The 12,776-nt window shown below is 47.5% G+C and overlaps 1 protein-coding gene across 1 annotated transcript; it reads left to right on the top strand.

The window, feature by feature from the left end:
* The first annotated feature begins 1,284 nt into the window (after nucleotides 1-1,284).
* Nucleotides 1,285-11,958, top strand: TAP2 (transporter 2, ATP binding cassette subfamily B member). Its single transcript, XM_070585834.1, has 12 exons — nucleotides 1,285-1,594; nucleotides 1,998-2,498; nucleotides 2,589-2,703; nucleotides 4,742-4,872; nucleotides 5,152-5,357; nucleotides 8,423-8,620; nucleotides 8,775-8,903; nucleotides 9,763-9,951; nucleotides 10,136-10,309; nucleotides 10,478-10,637; nucleotides 11,003-11,139; nucleotides 11,524-11,958. Exons 2-12 carry the CDS (start codon nucleotides 2,006-2,008, stop codon nucleotides 11,701-11,703), a joined length of 2,112 nt encoding a protein of 703 aa, XP_070441935.1. The 5' UTR covers nucleotides 1,285-1,594; nucleotides 1,998-2,005; the 3' UTR covers nucleotides 11,704-11,958.
* The last annotated feature ends 818 nt before the right edge of the window (nucleotides 11,959-12,776 follow it).

Raw genomic sequence — 12,776 nt, 5'->3', positions numbered from 1 at the left:
ACTCCCCTCTCCAGGACCTCAGGCAGGCTGATCATCATTGCGTGTGGACACTTACTTGCAGTTTAATTTAGATTAGAGTCCTTTCTATAGGGACACAACCTGGAGACTCCTGTGTGGTCCACCGTTAATGGTTTGGATGTCTGGGAGTAGGGCGCCTAGAACAAATGCTTTCAACCTTGTCCAGTCGGATGACAAAGCTTCCACCTCACATGTGTGCGGTAATTGTAAACATGGTACTTTGCCTCAAATAACACTTTGGAGGTATTGGGTATTGAAGGTAAAGATGGACATTAGGGGTTCCATTTCATGATGTGTCACGCTCAATTGCAAGATGGCAGGACCATGACTGAAGAGGAAGAGGAGACGAAGAGGACTCCCTGAAGTGCAGAATATGAGGAAAACGTGGCCAGGTTAGAAAAATAAGACAGACATAATGAGATTTTCTGAATCACGCTGGAACTGCAAGAAGGAACATGGACAAAGTCACCTCTCAAAGGAGAATTAGTCAAAGGGAAAGCTTGCAAGTAGGAAGCAGCTGAGCATGGAGCTTTTTTTCACTAGAGATCCTTAAAATCCCACAATGGACGCCATTGGAGGAATTTTAGTAATCCCCTACTTTAAACCTCTCCTCTTTCACCCACAGTATTTTAAACTTGAAGTGACTTATTTGCAGTCACATCAAAAAGGCGGTTTGGCATCCAAGTGATCCTCCCTTTGGGGATATTTTGAGTTTGGGAGGTGGTTTCAACCTGACGAGTTATTTCTGGAATAAACAAATCTGCATGTTCCATAGATAAGCTCTGAATCAGGCAGGACTATAGAAGCCTGATTACTGTTTTAATCAGTGTTAAAATAGACCAAGAAACAAAGTCCACTTCCCTCCCACGCGGACAGCACTCCCCGCACAGTTTGGAGCGCAAATTCAGAGGCATCTGACCAGTGCTCTGCTCAGCGTGCTCTGTTGATAAGGACGGATGAAGATAAAGCGTCAGGGCCTTCTAAGCTCAAAATCTGTAAGTGGAAACCCACTCAGGCCGTGGTGAGACTGGCTGAACTCTTCTATTTAGGAGAGGTCCTGCGTGTTTCTCGTTCATTGTCTGACTCTGTTTTTACCCTAAGACACGAAAACTGGCGCTTGGATGGGGAAAGAGGGGAGTTCTCAAAACAGATTCAGAGCTTGAGGTAGCAAGAGCTTGAAGGAAGAAAATCCATTGGTTCTCCAGTTACAAAGTATCCCAATCCTTGAAACAGCTTTATCTTACTTAGTGACAATTTAAAAAAATTGCAGTCTATCGCAGAGTAACTGCTGCGAAGGATGAGAGACTCCCGCGGGCCTGGCAAGCGGGAGCGGGAGCTGGGGGCTCGGTTCGGCGGGCTGCAGGTCTCGCGCGCCCCCCGCTGGCCGCCCCGCCTGGCGGGGAAGCGAAAGCAAAAGCGAAAGCTGCAGGGGCGCGGAGGTGCCAGCTGGGAGAGCAGCGCTAGCGGGCGCCGGGGGGAAGACGAAGTTGAGACCGCGGGAGGGAAGGTCTCCACAGCTCAGTCTCCAGCACTTAACGGAAAGACCTTCGGAGCTGTGGTTCCGAAGCCGCCGCTGGTGAGTTCGTGCGGCTGGAAACCTGGAGCGCTAGCAGAGACGCATCGCAGCCCGCCCGCCGCTCCACGCCCCTGCTTCCTGTCCCTCTCGACCCGGAGTTCAGGGGAGCGGGGCAGGGACCGCCTGGCTCTTTGGAACTCTGCGGCGGCAGACGGGGGAGGGGAGTTACTGGAATTCTTTTTAAAGGATGGGGCTCCTGTTGGTCAGGCTTCCCAGCTGCCTCTGACAGGCCGAATGCCTTCTGTCGCAGGAGGGATGTACTAGCGAGCACAGGGTGCCCAGGGGATCTTTCCGGGTAGGACTGGATAAAATGAGAAGCCGATGGACGGGTTGGCAGAGTGGGGTGGGGAGGATAGGGGAGAGGAGTGGGACGTCTCCGTAATTTCTCGTCTTCCACCCGTAGATAACGCCATGCAGCTCCCTGACCTGAGACCCTGGGCCTCCCTGCTGCTGGCGGACTTGGCCTTACTCTGGCTGCTTCAGGGGACCCTGGGGGATCTGCTTCCCCCAGGACTTCCAGGCCTGTGGCTGGAGGGGACCCTGCGACTTGGAGGGCTGTGGTGGCTGCTAAAGCTGGGAGGGCTGCCGGGATTTGTGGGAACAGTGCTGCCCCCACTCTGCCTGGTGACCCCCCTGTTTCTCTGCTTTAGGGCCCTGGTCCCAGGGGCCTTGAGTGCTCCCCCGCTCAGAGTGGCTTCAGCATCTTGGAGCTGGCTGCTAGTGGGGTACGGGGCTGCAGGGCTGAGCTCTGCAGTATGGGCTGTGCTGAGCCCTCCAGGTGCCCAGGAGAGGGAGCGGGGCCAGGAGACCAACAAAGCCTTGATGTGGAGGTTGCTGAAGCTCTCCAGGCCAGACCTGCCTTTCCTCGCCATCGCCTTCTTCTTCCTTGTTCTTGCGGTGTTGGGTGAGTCAGGAGAGGGCCTTGTGATCTGGAGGTGGGGAAAGGCCCTTGTCACCAGCACAACTCATCTGTTATCCTTCCTGCCTCTTTCAGGTGAGACATTGATCCCCTACTATTCTGGTCGTGTGATCGACATCCTGGGAAGTGATTTTGACCCCCATGCCTTTGCCAGCGCCATCTTTTTCATGTGTGTCTTCTCCATTGGGAGGTAGGTGATGGGCCATTGGGTCAGTTTGCTAGCCCCAAATCTTAATAGGGGCCCTCACTTTCCTAACTCTGTTTTCAGACCCTTGTGTGCACAAAGCACAAAACCCTTGAACTAAAATATGCATGTATTTATTCATTCACCATTCTGTTTCATCCATCCATCCATTCATTCCTTCGTTCACCATATTTATCTAGCATCTTCCAAATTTATAGTACATGATTATAGATACATGTATGAGTGAGTAATATGAAAGGAGTTTATGTGTCAAATGGGATGTCTCTCGGTTCCCTCCCAACATTTCTATCGCTGTGGAATTCCATTTCTCTTTTCTGCCTCCTACCTCCCACCCCTAAGTTAGTTTGTAAAGTTATCCACTTGTCAGGCTGGGCATGTTTCTTCTATCTTACTCTGAAGCTTATCACCTTTCTTTCCAGCAACTTCACTCTTTTCATCTTCATTTGCTTTTCCCTCTCATTTTAGACATACTCAGGAATCTTCTTTCTACAAACAAACTAACTGCTTTATAGGGGCCGGACTAGGATGAGGTGAGTGGGGCACCTGGGTGCCACGCATTTAAGGAGGTGCTCACTCCTAGGGTGGTGCAGATGCCTCACTTGCCTTACCCTGGTACCAGCTCACTGCTTGATGCCGCCCCTTTGTTATGGTCATACTTCATTGAGAATGCCTCAAAAACCAATTCTTCATTGTGCCTTCATTCCATATTTGCTACTCTTTGCTGAAACTACTCAAAAGTGAACTTCTTATTGATCAATCCACTGCTTTTAAAAAAAAATATGGGTCCTCAATTCTCTTTGCTTCTCTGTAGCATTTGGCATTAGAATGAACTCTTGTTATTGATTTCTTTCTTCAGTTAGCTTTTATGAACTCCCTTTCTACTTCCCAATCCACTCTACCTCCTCTGGAGAACTTTCCTCTTCTGGACCCTTAAATATGGACTCTCCTCATGACTCAGTTCTTTGATCTTTGAGAGTATTTTTCCTATTGAGCTAACGCAGTGCATCTCTGCAGATGACTCCCAGGTCCATATTTCCATGCCCAGCACCAGTCCTCTAATCCAGTTGCCTCCTTGACATTCCCATTGGATAGCCCACTCTCATCTCACACTCCACCTACCCAGAGCTCCAAATGCATTACTCTCCCTCCTGGTCTTCTTGAAAGTGGCTCCCTTATCTTATTCCCCTTCCTGAAACCATCAGTATCCTAGGCTCCAAGCGTCAGCATCATTGATACCTTTCTCATGTTCAAACAGTATCCCTGTTATTTTCTACTTTCAAGGTGTTTCTCCTTTGGCTCCTTTCTCTCCATTCCCACTATGATGACCAAAGTCCAAACTTGCATCATTTTATGTCTGACTAGCCCAACAGCCTCCTAACCATGGTAACTAGATTTCTACTAAAAACACACATTTTGTAAAATACCTGGTTCTGTGCTTTCACATTTTTCCTTTGTTTTATTGTTTTACAATCAATTAGTTAGTCTAAGAGGAATTCTCCAACTCCAGATGGGGGAAAAGCATGACTCTAGGGCTTCAGGGAATGAGAGTTCATTGCTGCAGTTCTTACAATGAATTATCTGGGACTAGGAAGAGGGACTTTGGGGGGGTGGGCCAGGGGTGGTGAGGCCAAGACAGAGAGGAAGCCTGGAGGCAGAGCACTGAGGGAGGCCAGGTCAGAAGCAAGCCATGGGCTATTTCTTTTCACAACATCTGTTCACTTCTATTGTATTCTTCCCTTGTGTCTAGCACAGAGTGAACTCTGTAAATACTCCTGAATTTCTGCACGTCAGGATTGTGTTCCCACATCTAGCGCACCAAGTCCTCTCTTTCCTTCCGCTGTTCCTTCCTGCCCCTCTTGTCTCCCTCTCTTACTTGGTTCTCTTCTGCCTCTTGTGGTATACCTCTCCCAACTTTGTATTTTCTTTTCATTCTGTGAGCTCTCCTCTGCGTCTGTCACTCATTCCCTCCTTCTCTACCTCTCTCTCCCCTTCATCCTCCTATTGTCCCCTCCCTACCCTGCAGCTCACTGTCTGCGGGCTGCCGAGGAAGCGCTTTCACCTTCACCATGTCCAGAATCAACTTGCGGATCCGGGAGCAGCTTTTCTCCTCCCTTCTGCGCCAGGACCTTGGTTTCTTCCAGGAGACTAAGACAGGTGGGGCCTGGAATCCAGGTCTGGGCTTCCTCTGGGCATTCCTTGCCCCTCAGTCACCCTCCACCCGCGTGTACACAGCCTCTGCTGCCTGCGTCCGTAGCACCGGGGCCTGGAGCTGTTTTTCTCTCTTTTGCGACAGGGCAATGAGGCAGCTTCCACCGGTCTCGATGCAAGTGAGGGAGGGCATTTAGAGGAGGGGGCTGTGCCAGAGGAGGTCAGGAGGGGGTTTCTGGGGTTCTGTGTTACACATGGTTTCCTCACCTGCTCTGTCCTCCCCAGGAGAGCTGAATTCACGGCTGAACTCGGATACCACCCTGATGAGTTGCTGGCTTCCTTTAAATGCCAACGTGCTGTTGCGGAGCCTGGTGAAAGTGGTGGGACTGTACAGCTTCATGCTCAGCCTGTCACCTCGGCTCACCCTCCTCTCTCTGGTCGACGTGCCTCTCATGATAGCAGCTGAAAAGGTGTACAATGTCCGCCATCAGGTATATGTGGGTGTAGGGAATCACCAAAGAAGAATAAAGCTCTCCTAGAGGTCATCTCTTCTCAGCCCTTAGAGCAGCAATTCTGACAGGCTTAGAAGGTCCATGACTCCCTGGGACCGTATGCAAGTGTGTGTGTGTGTGTGTGTGAGAGAGAGAGAGAGAGAGTGAGAGAGAGAACGAGTAGGGGAGAGGGAGAGAGAGTGAGAGGGAAGGAGACCAAGTGTGGATTTCTGGGGAGAGGATAAATTTTCATCAGATTTTCAAAGGAGTCTGTAGACACCTTCCCCACAAAAGATTAGAAATGCCATCTTACGAGGTTTTAGGTAAAGAGTTTTCTCTTTTATAATCAACAGAAGGAATTCGGCTGGAGTGTAGAGAAAGTAGAACATGCAGTCAGGAGGTCCTGAGTCTGAATGAATGTCAGCTCCACATTCTCTCTCCCTTTTTCAAAAACTTGTGGTAAAATGTACATAACATAAAATTTACTGTTTAACCATTTAAAAATTTTTTATTTTATTTCTATTATTTATTAAAAATGATTTTATTGAGGTCAGACTGATTATAACATTGTATAAATTTCAGGTGTACATTATTATATTTCAGCTTCTGTATAGACTGCATCGTGTTCACCACCAAAAGTCTAGTTGCCATCCGTCACCATACATATGTGCCCCTTTACCCCTTTCACCCTCCCTCCACCCCCTTTTTCTCTTGTAAGCACCAATCTGTTCTCCTTATATATGTGTTTGTTTATCTTCTACATATGAGTGAAATCATATGGTATTTATCTTTCTCTGACTTATTTCGCTTAGCCTAATATCCTCAAGTTTCATCCTTGTTGTCACAAATGGCACTATTTTGTCTTTTTCACGGCTGAGCAATATTCCATTATATATGTATATACCACGTCTTCTTTATCCATTCATCCAATTGTGGGCACTTTGGTTGCTTCCAAGTCTTGGCTATTGTGAGTAATGCTGCAGTGAACATAGGGGTGCATGTGTCTTTTCCAATTAGTATTTTCTTCTTCTTTGGGTAAATACCCAGAAGTGGAATAGCTAGATGGTATGGTATTTCTATGTTTAATTTTTTTTTTAAAGATTGACACCAGAGCTAACAACTGTTGCCAGTCTTCTTTTCTTTTATTGCTTTTTCTCCCCAAATCCCCCCAGTACGTAGTTGTACATTTTAGTTGTGGGTCCTTCTAGTTGTGGCGTGTGGGGCTTGATGAGTGGTGCCATGTCTGCGCCTAGGATCTGAGCCAGCTGAAGCGGAATGCATGAACTTAACCACTCAGCCATGGGGCCAGCCCCACTATGTTTAATTTTTTGAGAAATCTCCATTCTGTTCTCCATAGTGGCTGCACCAGTTTGCATTCCCACCAGCAGTCTATGAGGGTTCCTTTTTCTCCACACCCTCTCCAACAATTGTTATTTCTTATCTTTTTAATAATAGTCATTCTGATGGGTGTGAGGTGGTTTCTTGTTGTAGTTTTGATTTGTGTTACCCTAACAATTAGAAATGTTGATCATCTTTTCATGTGCCTGTTGGCCATCTGTATATCTTCTTTGGAAAAATGTCTGTTTATAAGCTCTGCCCACATTTTAACCATTTTTAAGTGTGCCATTTCAGTGGCATTAAGTACATTTGTATTCTTGTGCAACCATCACCACCATCCATCTGCAGAACCTTTTCCTCTTCCCAAATTGAAATTCATGCCAATTAAAAACTAACACCCTATTGCCCCCACCATTCTACTTTCTGTCTCTATGAATTTAACTACTTTAGGTGTCTCATATAAGTGGGGTCATACAGTATTCGTCCTTTTGTGATTGGCTTATTTCACTTAGCATAACGTCTTCAGGGTTCATTTGTGTTGCAGCATGTGTCAGAATTTTCTTCCTTTTTAAAGCTGAATAATATCCATTGATGCATAGACCACAATTTGTTTAACCATTCATCTGTCGATGGACACTTGCTTCTACCTTTTGGCTATTGTGGATAATGCCGCCATGCACATGGGTGTACAAATATTTGTTTAAGTCTTTGCTTTCAATTGTTTTGGATATAAAGAATTCCTGGATTATGTGGTAATTTTAGTTTTAATTGTTTGAAGAGCCACCATACTGTTTTCCACAGTGGCTGCCCCATTTTATAGATTTTACGTCCTCACCAGCAGTACACAAGGGTTTCAATTTCTTCATGTCCTTTTCCAACACGTATTCTCTGTTTGTTTGGTTGGTTTTTTTTGTAATAGCCATCCTAATGGTTGTGAGGTGATATCTCATTGTGGTTTTGATTGGCATTTCCCTGATGATTAGTGATGTTGAACATTTTTTCATGTGCTTATTGGCCATTTTTATATCTTTTTTGGAGAAAAGTCTATTCAAGTTCTTTGCTGATTGGGTTTTTTAAAATTGCTCAGTTGTGGGAGTTCTTCATATGTTCTGGATGTTAACCTCTTATCAGATAGATGATTTGAAAATATTTACTCCTGTTCTGTAGGTTGCCTTTTCACTCTGTTGATGGAGTCCTTTAACGCACACAAGTTTGGAATTTTGATGAAGTCCAATGTATCTATTTTTTCTTTTGTTGCTTGTACTTTTGGGGTCGTATCCAAGAAATCATTGCCAAATCTAGTGTCGTGAAGCTTTTCTCCAGTGTTTTCTTCTGAGAGTTTTATGGTTTTAGCTCTTTTGTTGAGGTCTTTGATCCATTTTGAGTTATATCTGCATTACATCTTCAGCGAGCTGTGGCTTCTTAGGAAGACTACCCGTTCTTTTTTCATTCAGACACTGAGGGTGGTGTGAATGACCTCAAATGAAGTTAAAAACAAATAACGTGTGTTTCTTACACTACCTATCCCTGAGAGCTCAGTAATATTTTGTTCCTTCTCTCCTTCACTTTCGTTATTCCTTCCGGAAAGAAATGTAAGGGAGATGGAAAGAGGACAGTTTGATACTTTTAGGTAGATTGGGGGAGCATCCCAAGTGCTGGAATGAGAGATGGGGGTCTGCTGTCTTCTGCCAAACCAACCCCTTGTATCCCCTGCCCCACTTTTCCAGGCAGTGCTTCGGGAGATCCAGGATGCAGTGGCGAAGGCGGGGCAGGTGGTGCGGGAGGCCGTTGGAGGGCTGCAGACGGTGCGCAGTTTTGGGGCTGAGGATCACGAGGTCTGTCGTTATAAGGAGGCCCTTGAACGATGCCGGCAGCTGTGGTGGCAACGAGACCTGGAGCGAGCCATGTACCTGCTTCTACGGAGAGTGAGGAAGCTGAGTGGCAGGGACAAAGGGCCAAGGGAAGGGGGCCGGAAAAGCCATGGGAAGCCTGCAGCTGGTACTGAGATCCCTGCTGCTTATGTCATAGGGGAAGAGTGGGGAGACTCTTTCTGAGCCTCGCCTTCTTCTCCCCTTCCAGATGCTGCACTTGGGAGTGCAGGTGCTGATGCTGAACTGTGGACTGCAGCAGATCCTGGCTGGGGACCTCACTCGGGGCGGGCTGCTCTCCTTTCTGCTCTACCAAGAGGATGTGGGCCACTATGTGCAAGTGAGTCAGGAGCCCATGTGTGGGTTTTTTTTTTTTTTTTTTTTGGTGAGGAAGATTGGCCCTGAGCTAACATCTGTGCCAGTCTCCTTCTATTTTGTATGTGGGACGCCACCATAGCATGGCTTGATGAGTGGTGTGTAGGTCCCGCCCAGGATCCAAACCCCCAAACTCTGGGCCACGGAAGGAGAGCACACGAACTTAACCACTATGCCACTGGGCTGGCCCCTCATACGTGCTCTTTTTTCCCCCTTTCTTTTTCTTTCCGGCCTTCTGGGCCTTGGGCTTTATTTGTTTTCCTTAATTATACAAAACAAAACAAAACCTAACTCATTTTTTTATGGAGAATTCCAAACAATGGCAAAACAGAACCAAACCAAACAAAAACCTATTATCAACTTATGGCCACTGTTTCATCTGTGTCCCCACCTACTTCCCCCGACCCATATTATTTTGAAGCAATCCATGATATAGTTTCATCTGTAAATATTTCAGATGAGGTAGGCACAGGGTCTGCTTTAAGGAGTTCCCTGTTTAATCAGGCAAGACAGACCTGTGCACAAGTAACACAAAACCGTAATTGAAAAGGTCCAGGGATAGAAGTAACACTGAAGGCTGTACAGGAGGGAGGAATATGGACTTCTCCATCCTTTACATTGCAAATTGGAACACTGGGGTAGGTATTGGTGCTGCTTTTAAATTCCATCCAAATGGCACATTTAAAGGTAGAGAATCTTTTTTGGATGAGTGAACAAGAAGTGTGGCTGGGGTGGAGTGTGGCAGAGGTGTGTGTGAGGAGTTGGGAAGTCGGTTTCTGTGGAGCTACATCTGATTTGATGACCCCTCCACTCCCGTCTTCCAGACCCTGGTATACATGTACGGGGATATGCTGAGCAACGTGGGGGCTGCTGAGAAGGTTTTTCACTACCTGGACCGACAGCCAAATCTGCCTCCACCCGGAACACTGGCCCCCCCCACTCTGCAGGGACTGGTGGAATTCCAAGATGTCTCCTTTGCTTATCCTAATCGCCCTGACCAGCCTGTGCTCAAGGTATCTGAAGAGGCCATAAGGAGGGAACTTGGGCCCTTTGTTCCCTGCTGCTTATGTGTGACCAGGCATCACAGCCTGTGGATCATTTGCCTCTGAGAAGCAGATCTTACCTGTGATAGAAAGCGAAGGGGAGGGGACCTGAGGGAGAAGAGGCTGGCCCCTAACTCTTTCTTGGCTTTTCTAGGGGCTCACATTCACACTACGTCCTGGTCAGATGACCGCACTGGTGGGACCCAATGGGTCTGGGAAGAGCACAGTGGCCGCCCTGCTACAGAATCTGTACCAGCCCACGGAGGGCCAGCTGCTGTTGGATGGGGAGCCCCTTCCCCAGTATGAACACCATTACCTGCACCAACAGGTGGGTAGGTAGGAAGAAGAGAGAGAGGAGAAAGCAGAGAAGAAGCATGTGTGGAGAGAACATGGGCGATCCATGGGAAGAAACACAAGGAGTCCATTCTGAGGGAGGAGGGAGGGACCCTGCCATGGGGCTTTACACGCTGTCCTCTGCTCTCACCCCTCTGTACAGGTTGCTTTGGTCGGGCAGGAGCCTGTGCTGTTCTCGGGTTCTGTGAGGGACAACATTGCTTATGGGCTGAAGAGCTGCAGTGACGAAGAGGTGATGGCTGCTGCCCAGGCTGCCAAAGCGGATGAGTTCATCAAAGAAATGGAGCATGGACTACAAACAGGTACCTTCACTCAAAACAGAACCTGGAGCTTATTCTTGGGGTGAGGGTTGTGTCCCTGTAACTCAATGTTTCCTGTTTCCTTGCCTTTTCATTGGCTCCCACTTCCTCTCCTTTCCCAGCACCAGGAGCTGTTTAGCCCCTTGTCCTGCTCAGGAGTCTTTGTTCCCAGAGAGCAACGTAGAAGTGGTGCTCCCTCCACACGGGCAGCCCCAGCAGGTCTCCACCCCACCACCCTCCTTAGCCAGGCCCTCATACCTCCTAACTGGTGCTAGTGGAAATACCAGTTGTGCACTTGTTCCTGTTCACGGGGAAGATGTTGTTGTGGTCACTTGTGTCTGAGGAAGGCTACTTCTTGGTCTCTTCAGATGTAGGGGAGAAAGGAAGCCAGTTGGCTGTGGGACAGAAACAATGTCTGGCCATTGCTCGGGCCCTTGTGCGGAACCCACGAGTCCTCATCCTGGATGAAGCCACCAGTGCCCTGGACGTCCAGTGTGAGCAGGCTGTGAGTACTGGGGTGGGAGAGGCGGGGGCCAATGGGACCTGAGGGGTCACGTTTGAAGGATCAGCCTGTGCAGAATCTGGCAGTGGGAGGATGAATGGCTCACTAGTGGAAAGAGTATCTGTGTCTTCTTAGGGCTGGGAAATGGAATGGAGAATACGATGGTCTGGGGACATTCCTGATTCCTCCATGGCTCCCCTTCCCATCCAGCAGCTGCAATAATCCAGCTGAGAGAGAAGGGCAGTGCAGGCCTTTATCTTTTACTCCTTCCTACATTCTCATGTTTCACACCCTCTTTACCCTAAGCCACAAGAGATGATGCCCAGTTGGGATGTGGTATCCATCCCATTCTTATCTCTCTGAGGCATTATAATCTGCTCCCTTCAGCTGCAGGACTGGATATCCCGTGGGGACCGAACGGTGCTGGTGATCGCTCACAGGCTGCAGACGGTTCAGAACGCTGACCAGATCCTGGTGCTCAGGCAGGGAGAGCTGGTGGATCATGCCCAGCTCATGGAGGGGGAGGACCTCTATTCCCGCCTGGTGCAGCAGTGTCTGGAGGACTGAGGCCGCAGGGACACTGGGCCCTTCTCATGGCTGTCTTCATGACCTGGAGTAGCTCCTGCTTTGAGTTTCCCTGGGGCTGTTCCCCTGGGTAGTTTTTCCTGGAGTTGGAGACATGATGGAGATTTGGACCATGTGTGCTTTCATTGGAGCTGGGAGTGGAAGGCGGGGAGTGCTGCATGTGTCCATGAACCTTATTTCCTTGATGAACGTGGTACTGAGTAGTATACTGTGGCATAATAAATATATTTAAAAATATTTTTTCCTTATTATATAAATAGCACACATTCATATAGGAAAGTAACACTAACCTTTGTTTCACTTTCCAGAGATAATTATGGTTACTGTTTTGCTGGCTATCCTGTCAGTCTTTTATCTGTTCTTTGAGATACACATTAGCCAGTATGATAAATACTCATGAGGTTGCTTTTCCGTGTCCTTTCCCATTCCCACCAGTGTCTGATACTTCAGGTGGAGCTAAGGAAGGACAGAGCACAGTTCCCTAATTAGCAGTGTTAATAAAACATTGATAATAGCTACTGTTTATAGACTTTTAATATAAGTAGGAACTATGCTATGCATTTTTCTTTTTAATCCTTACCCTCAGTCCTACAAGGCTGGTTGTTATTATCCCCATTTTATAGTTGAGGCAACTGAGTCTCAAGAAACCAAATAACTTTCCCAAGGTTACACAGTGGTGGGGTTGGAGTTTGAATCCAGGCCTGAGCCCAGAGTCCATACTCTGAAGCAATAACTTATATGGCATCTTGTGTTCATAATCTCTAATTCATAATCAGATCAAGTAAAGCTGTTTGACTTCTAGTGCCATGTAGCTCTGAATCCATTATCTTCTCTCTCGTTTTGTTAGGACTTTCATTCTGTCTTGGATGATCTTATCTCCAAAGAAGTTTCCTACCATTGGTTCACCTCTTCCAGCCATTCTTCACGAAGTCACTTTTCTTTCTAGAAGGTTCTTAGGATGATGTCACTTCTGCAAAACCCTTCAAGTGCTCTTCATCCCTTTCTGTCAGATCTTCCTCAGAGCACACAAGGGTTTCCAGCCCCGTTGTCATGCC

This window comes from Equus przewalskii, chromosome 19, assembly GCF_037783145.1.
Source record: "Equus przewalskii isolate Varuska chromosome 19, EquPr2, whole genome shotgun sequence".
Lineage (NCBI taxonomy): Eukaryota > Metazoa > Chordata > Mammalia > Perissodactyla > Equidae > Equus > Equus przewalskii.
This window is presented reverse-complemented; position numbering and strand designations above follow the sequence as displayed.

Bases quoted from the DNA above. Each gene is read 5' to 3' on its own strand.
- TAP2 (XM_070585834.1), top strand. From the start codon at position 2,006: ATGCAGCTCCCTGACCTGAGACCCTGGGCCTCCCTGCTGCTGGCGGAC. The intron at 9,952-10,135 runs GTATCTGAAGAG...TGGCTTTTCTAG, and splicing joins CTGACCAGCCTGTGCTCAAG to GGGCTCACATTCACACTACG. The intron at 11,140-11,523 runs GTGAGTACTGGG...TGCTCCCTTCAG, and splicing joins ACGTCCAGTGTGAGCAGGCT to CTGCAGGACTGGATATCCCG.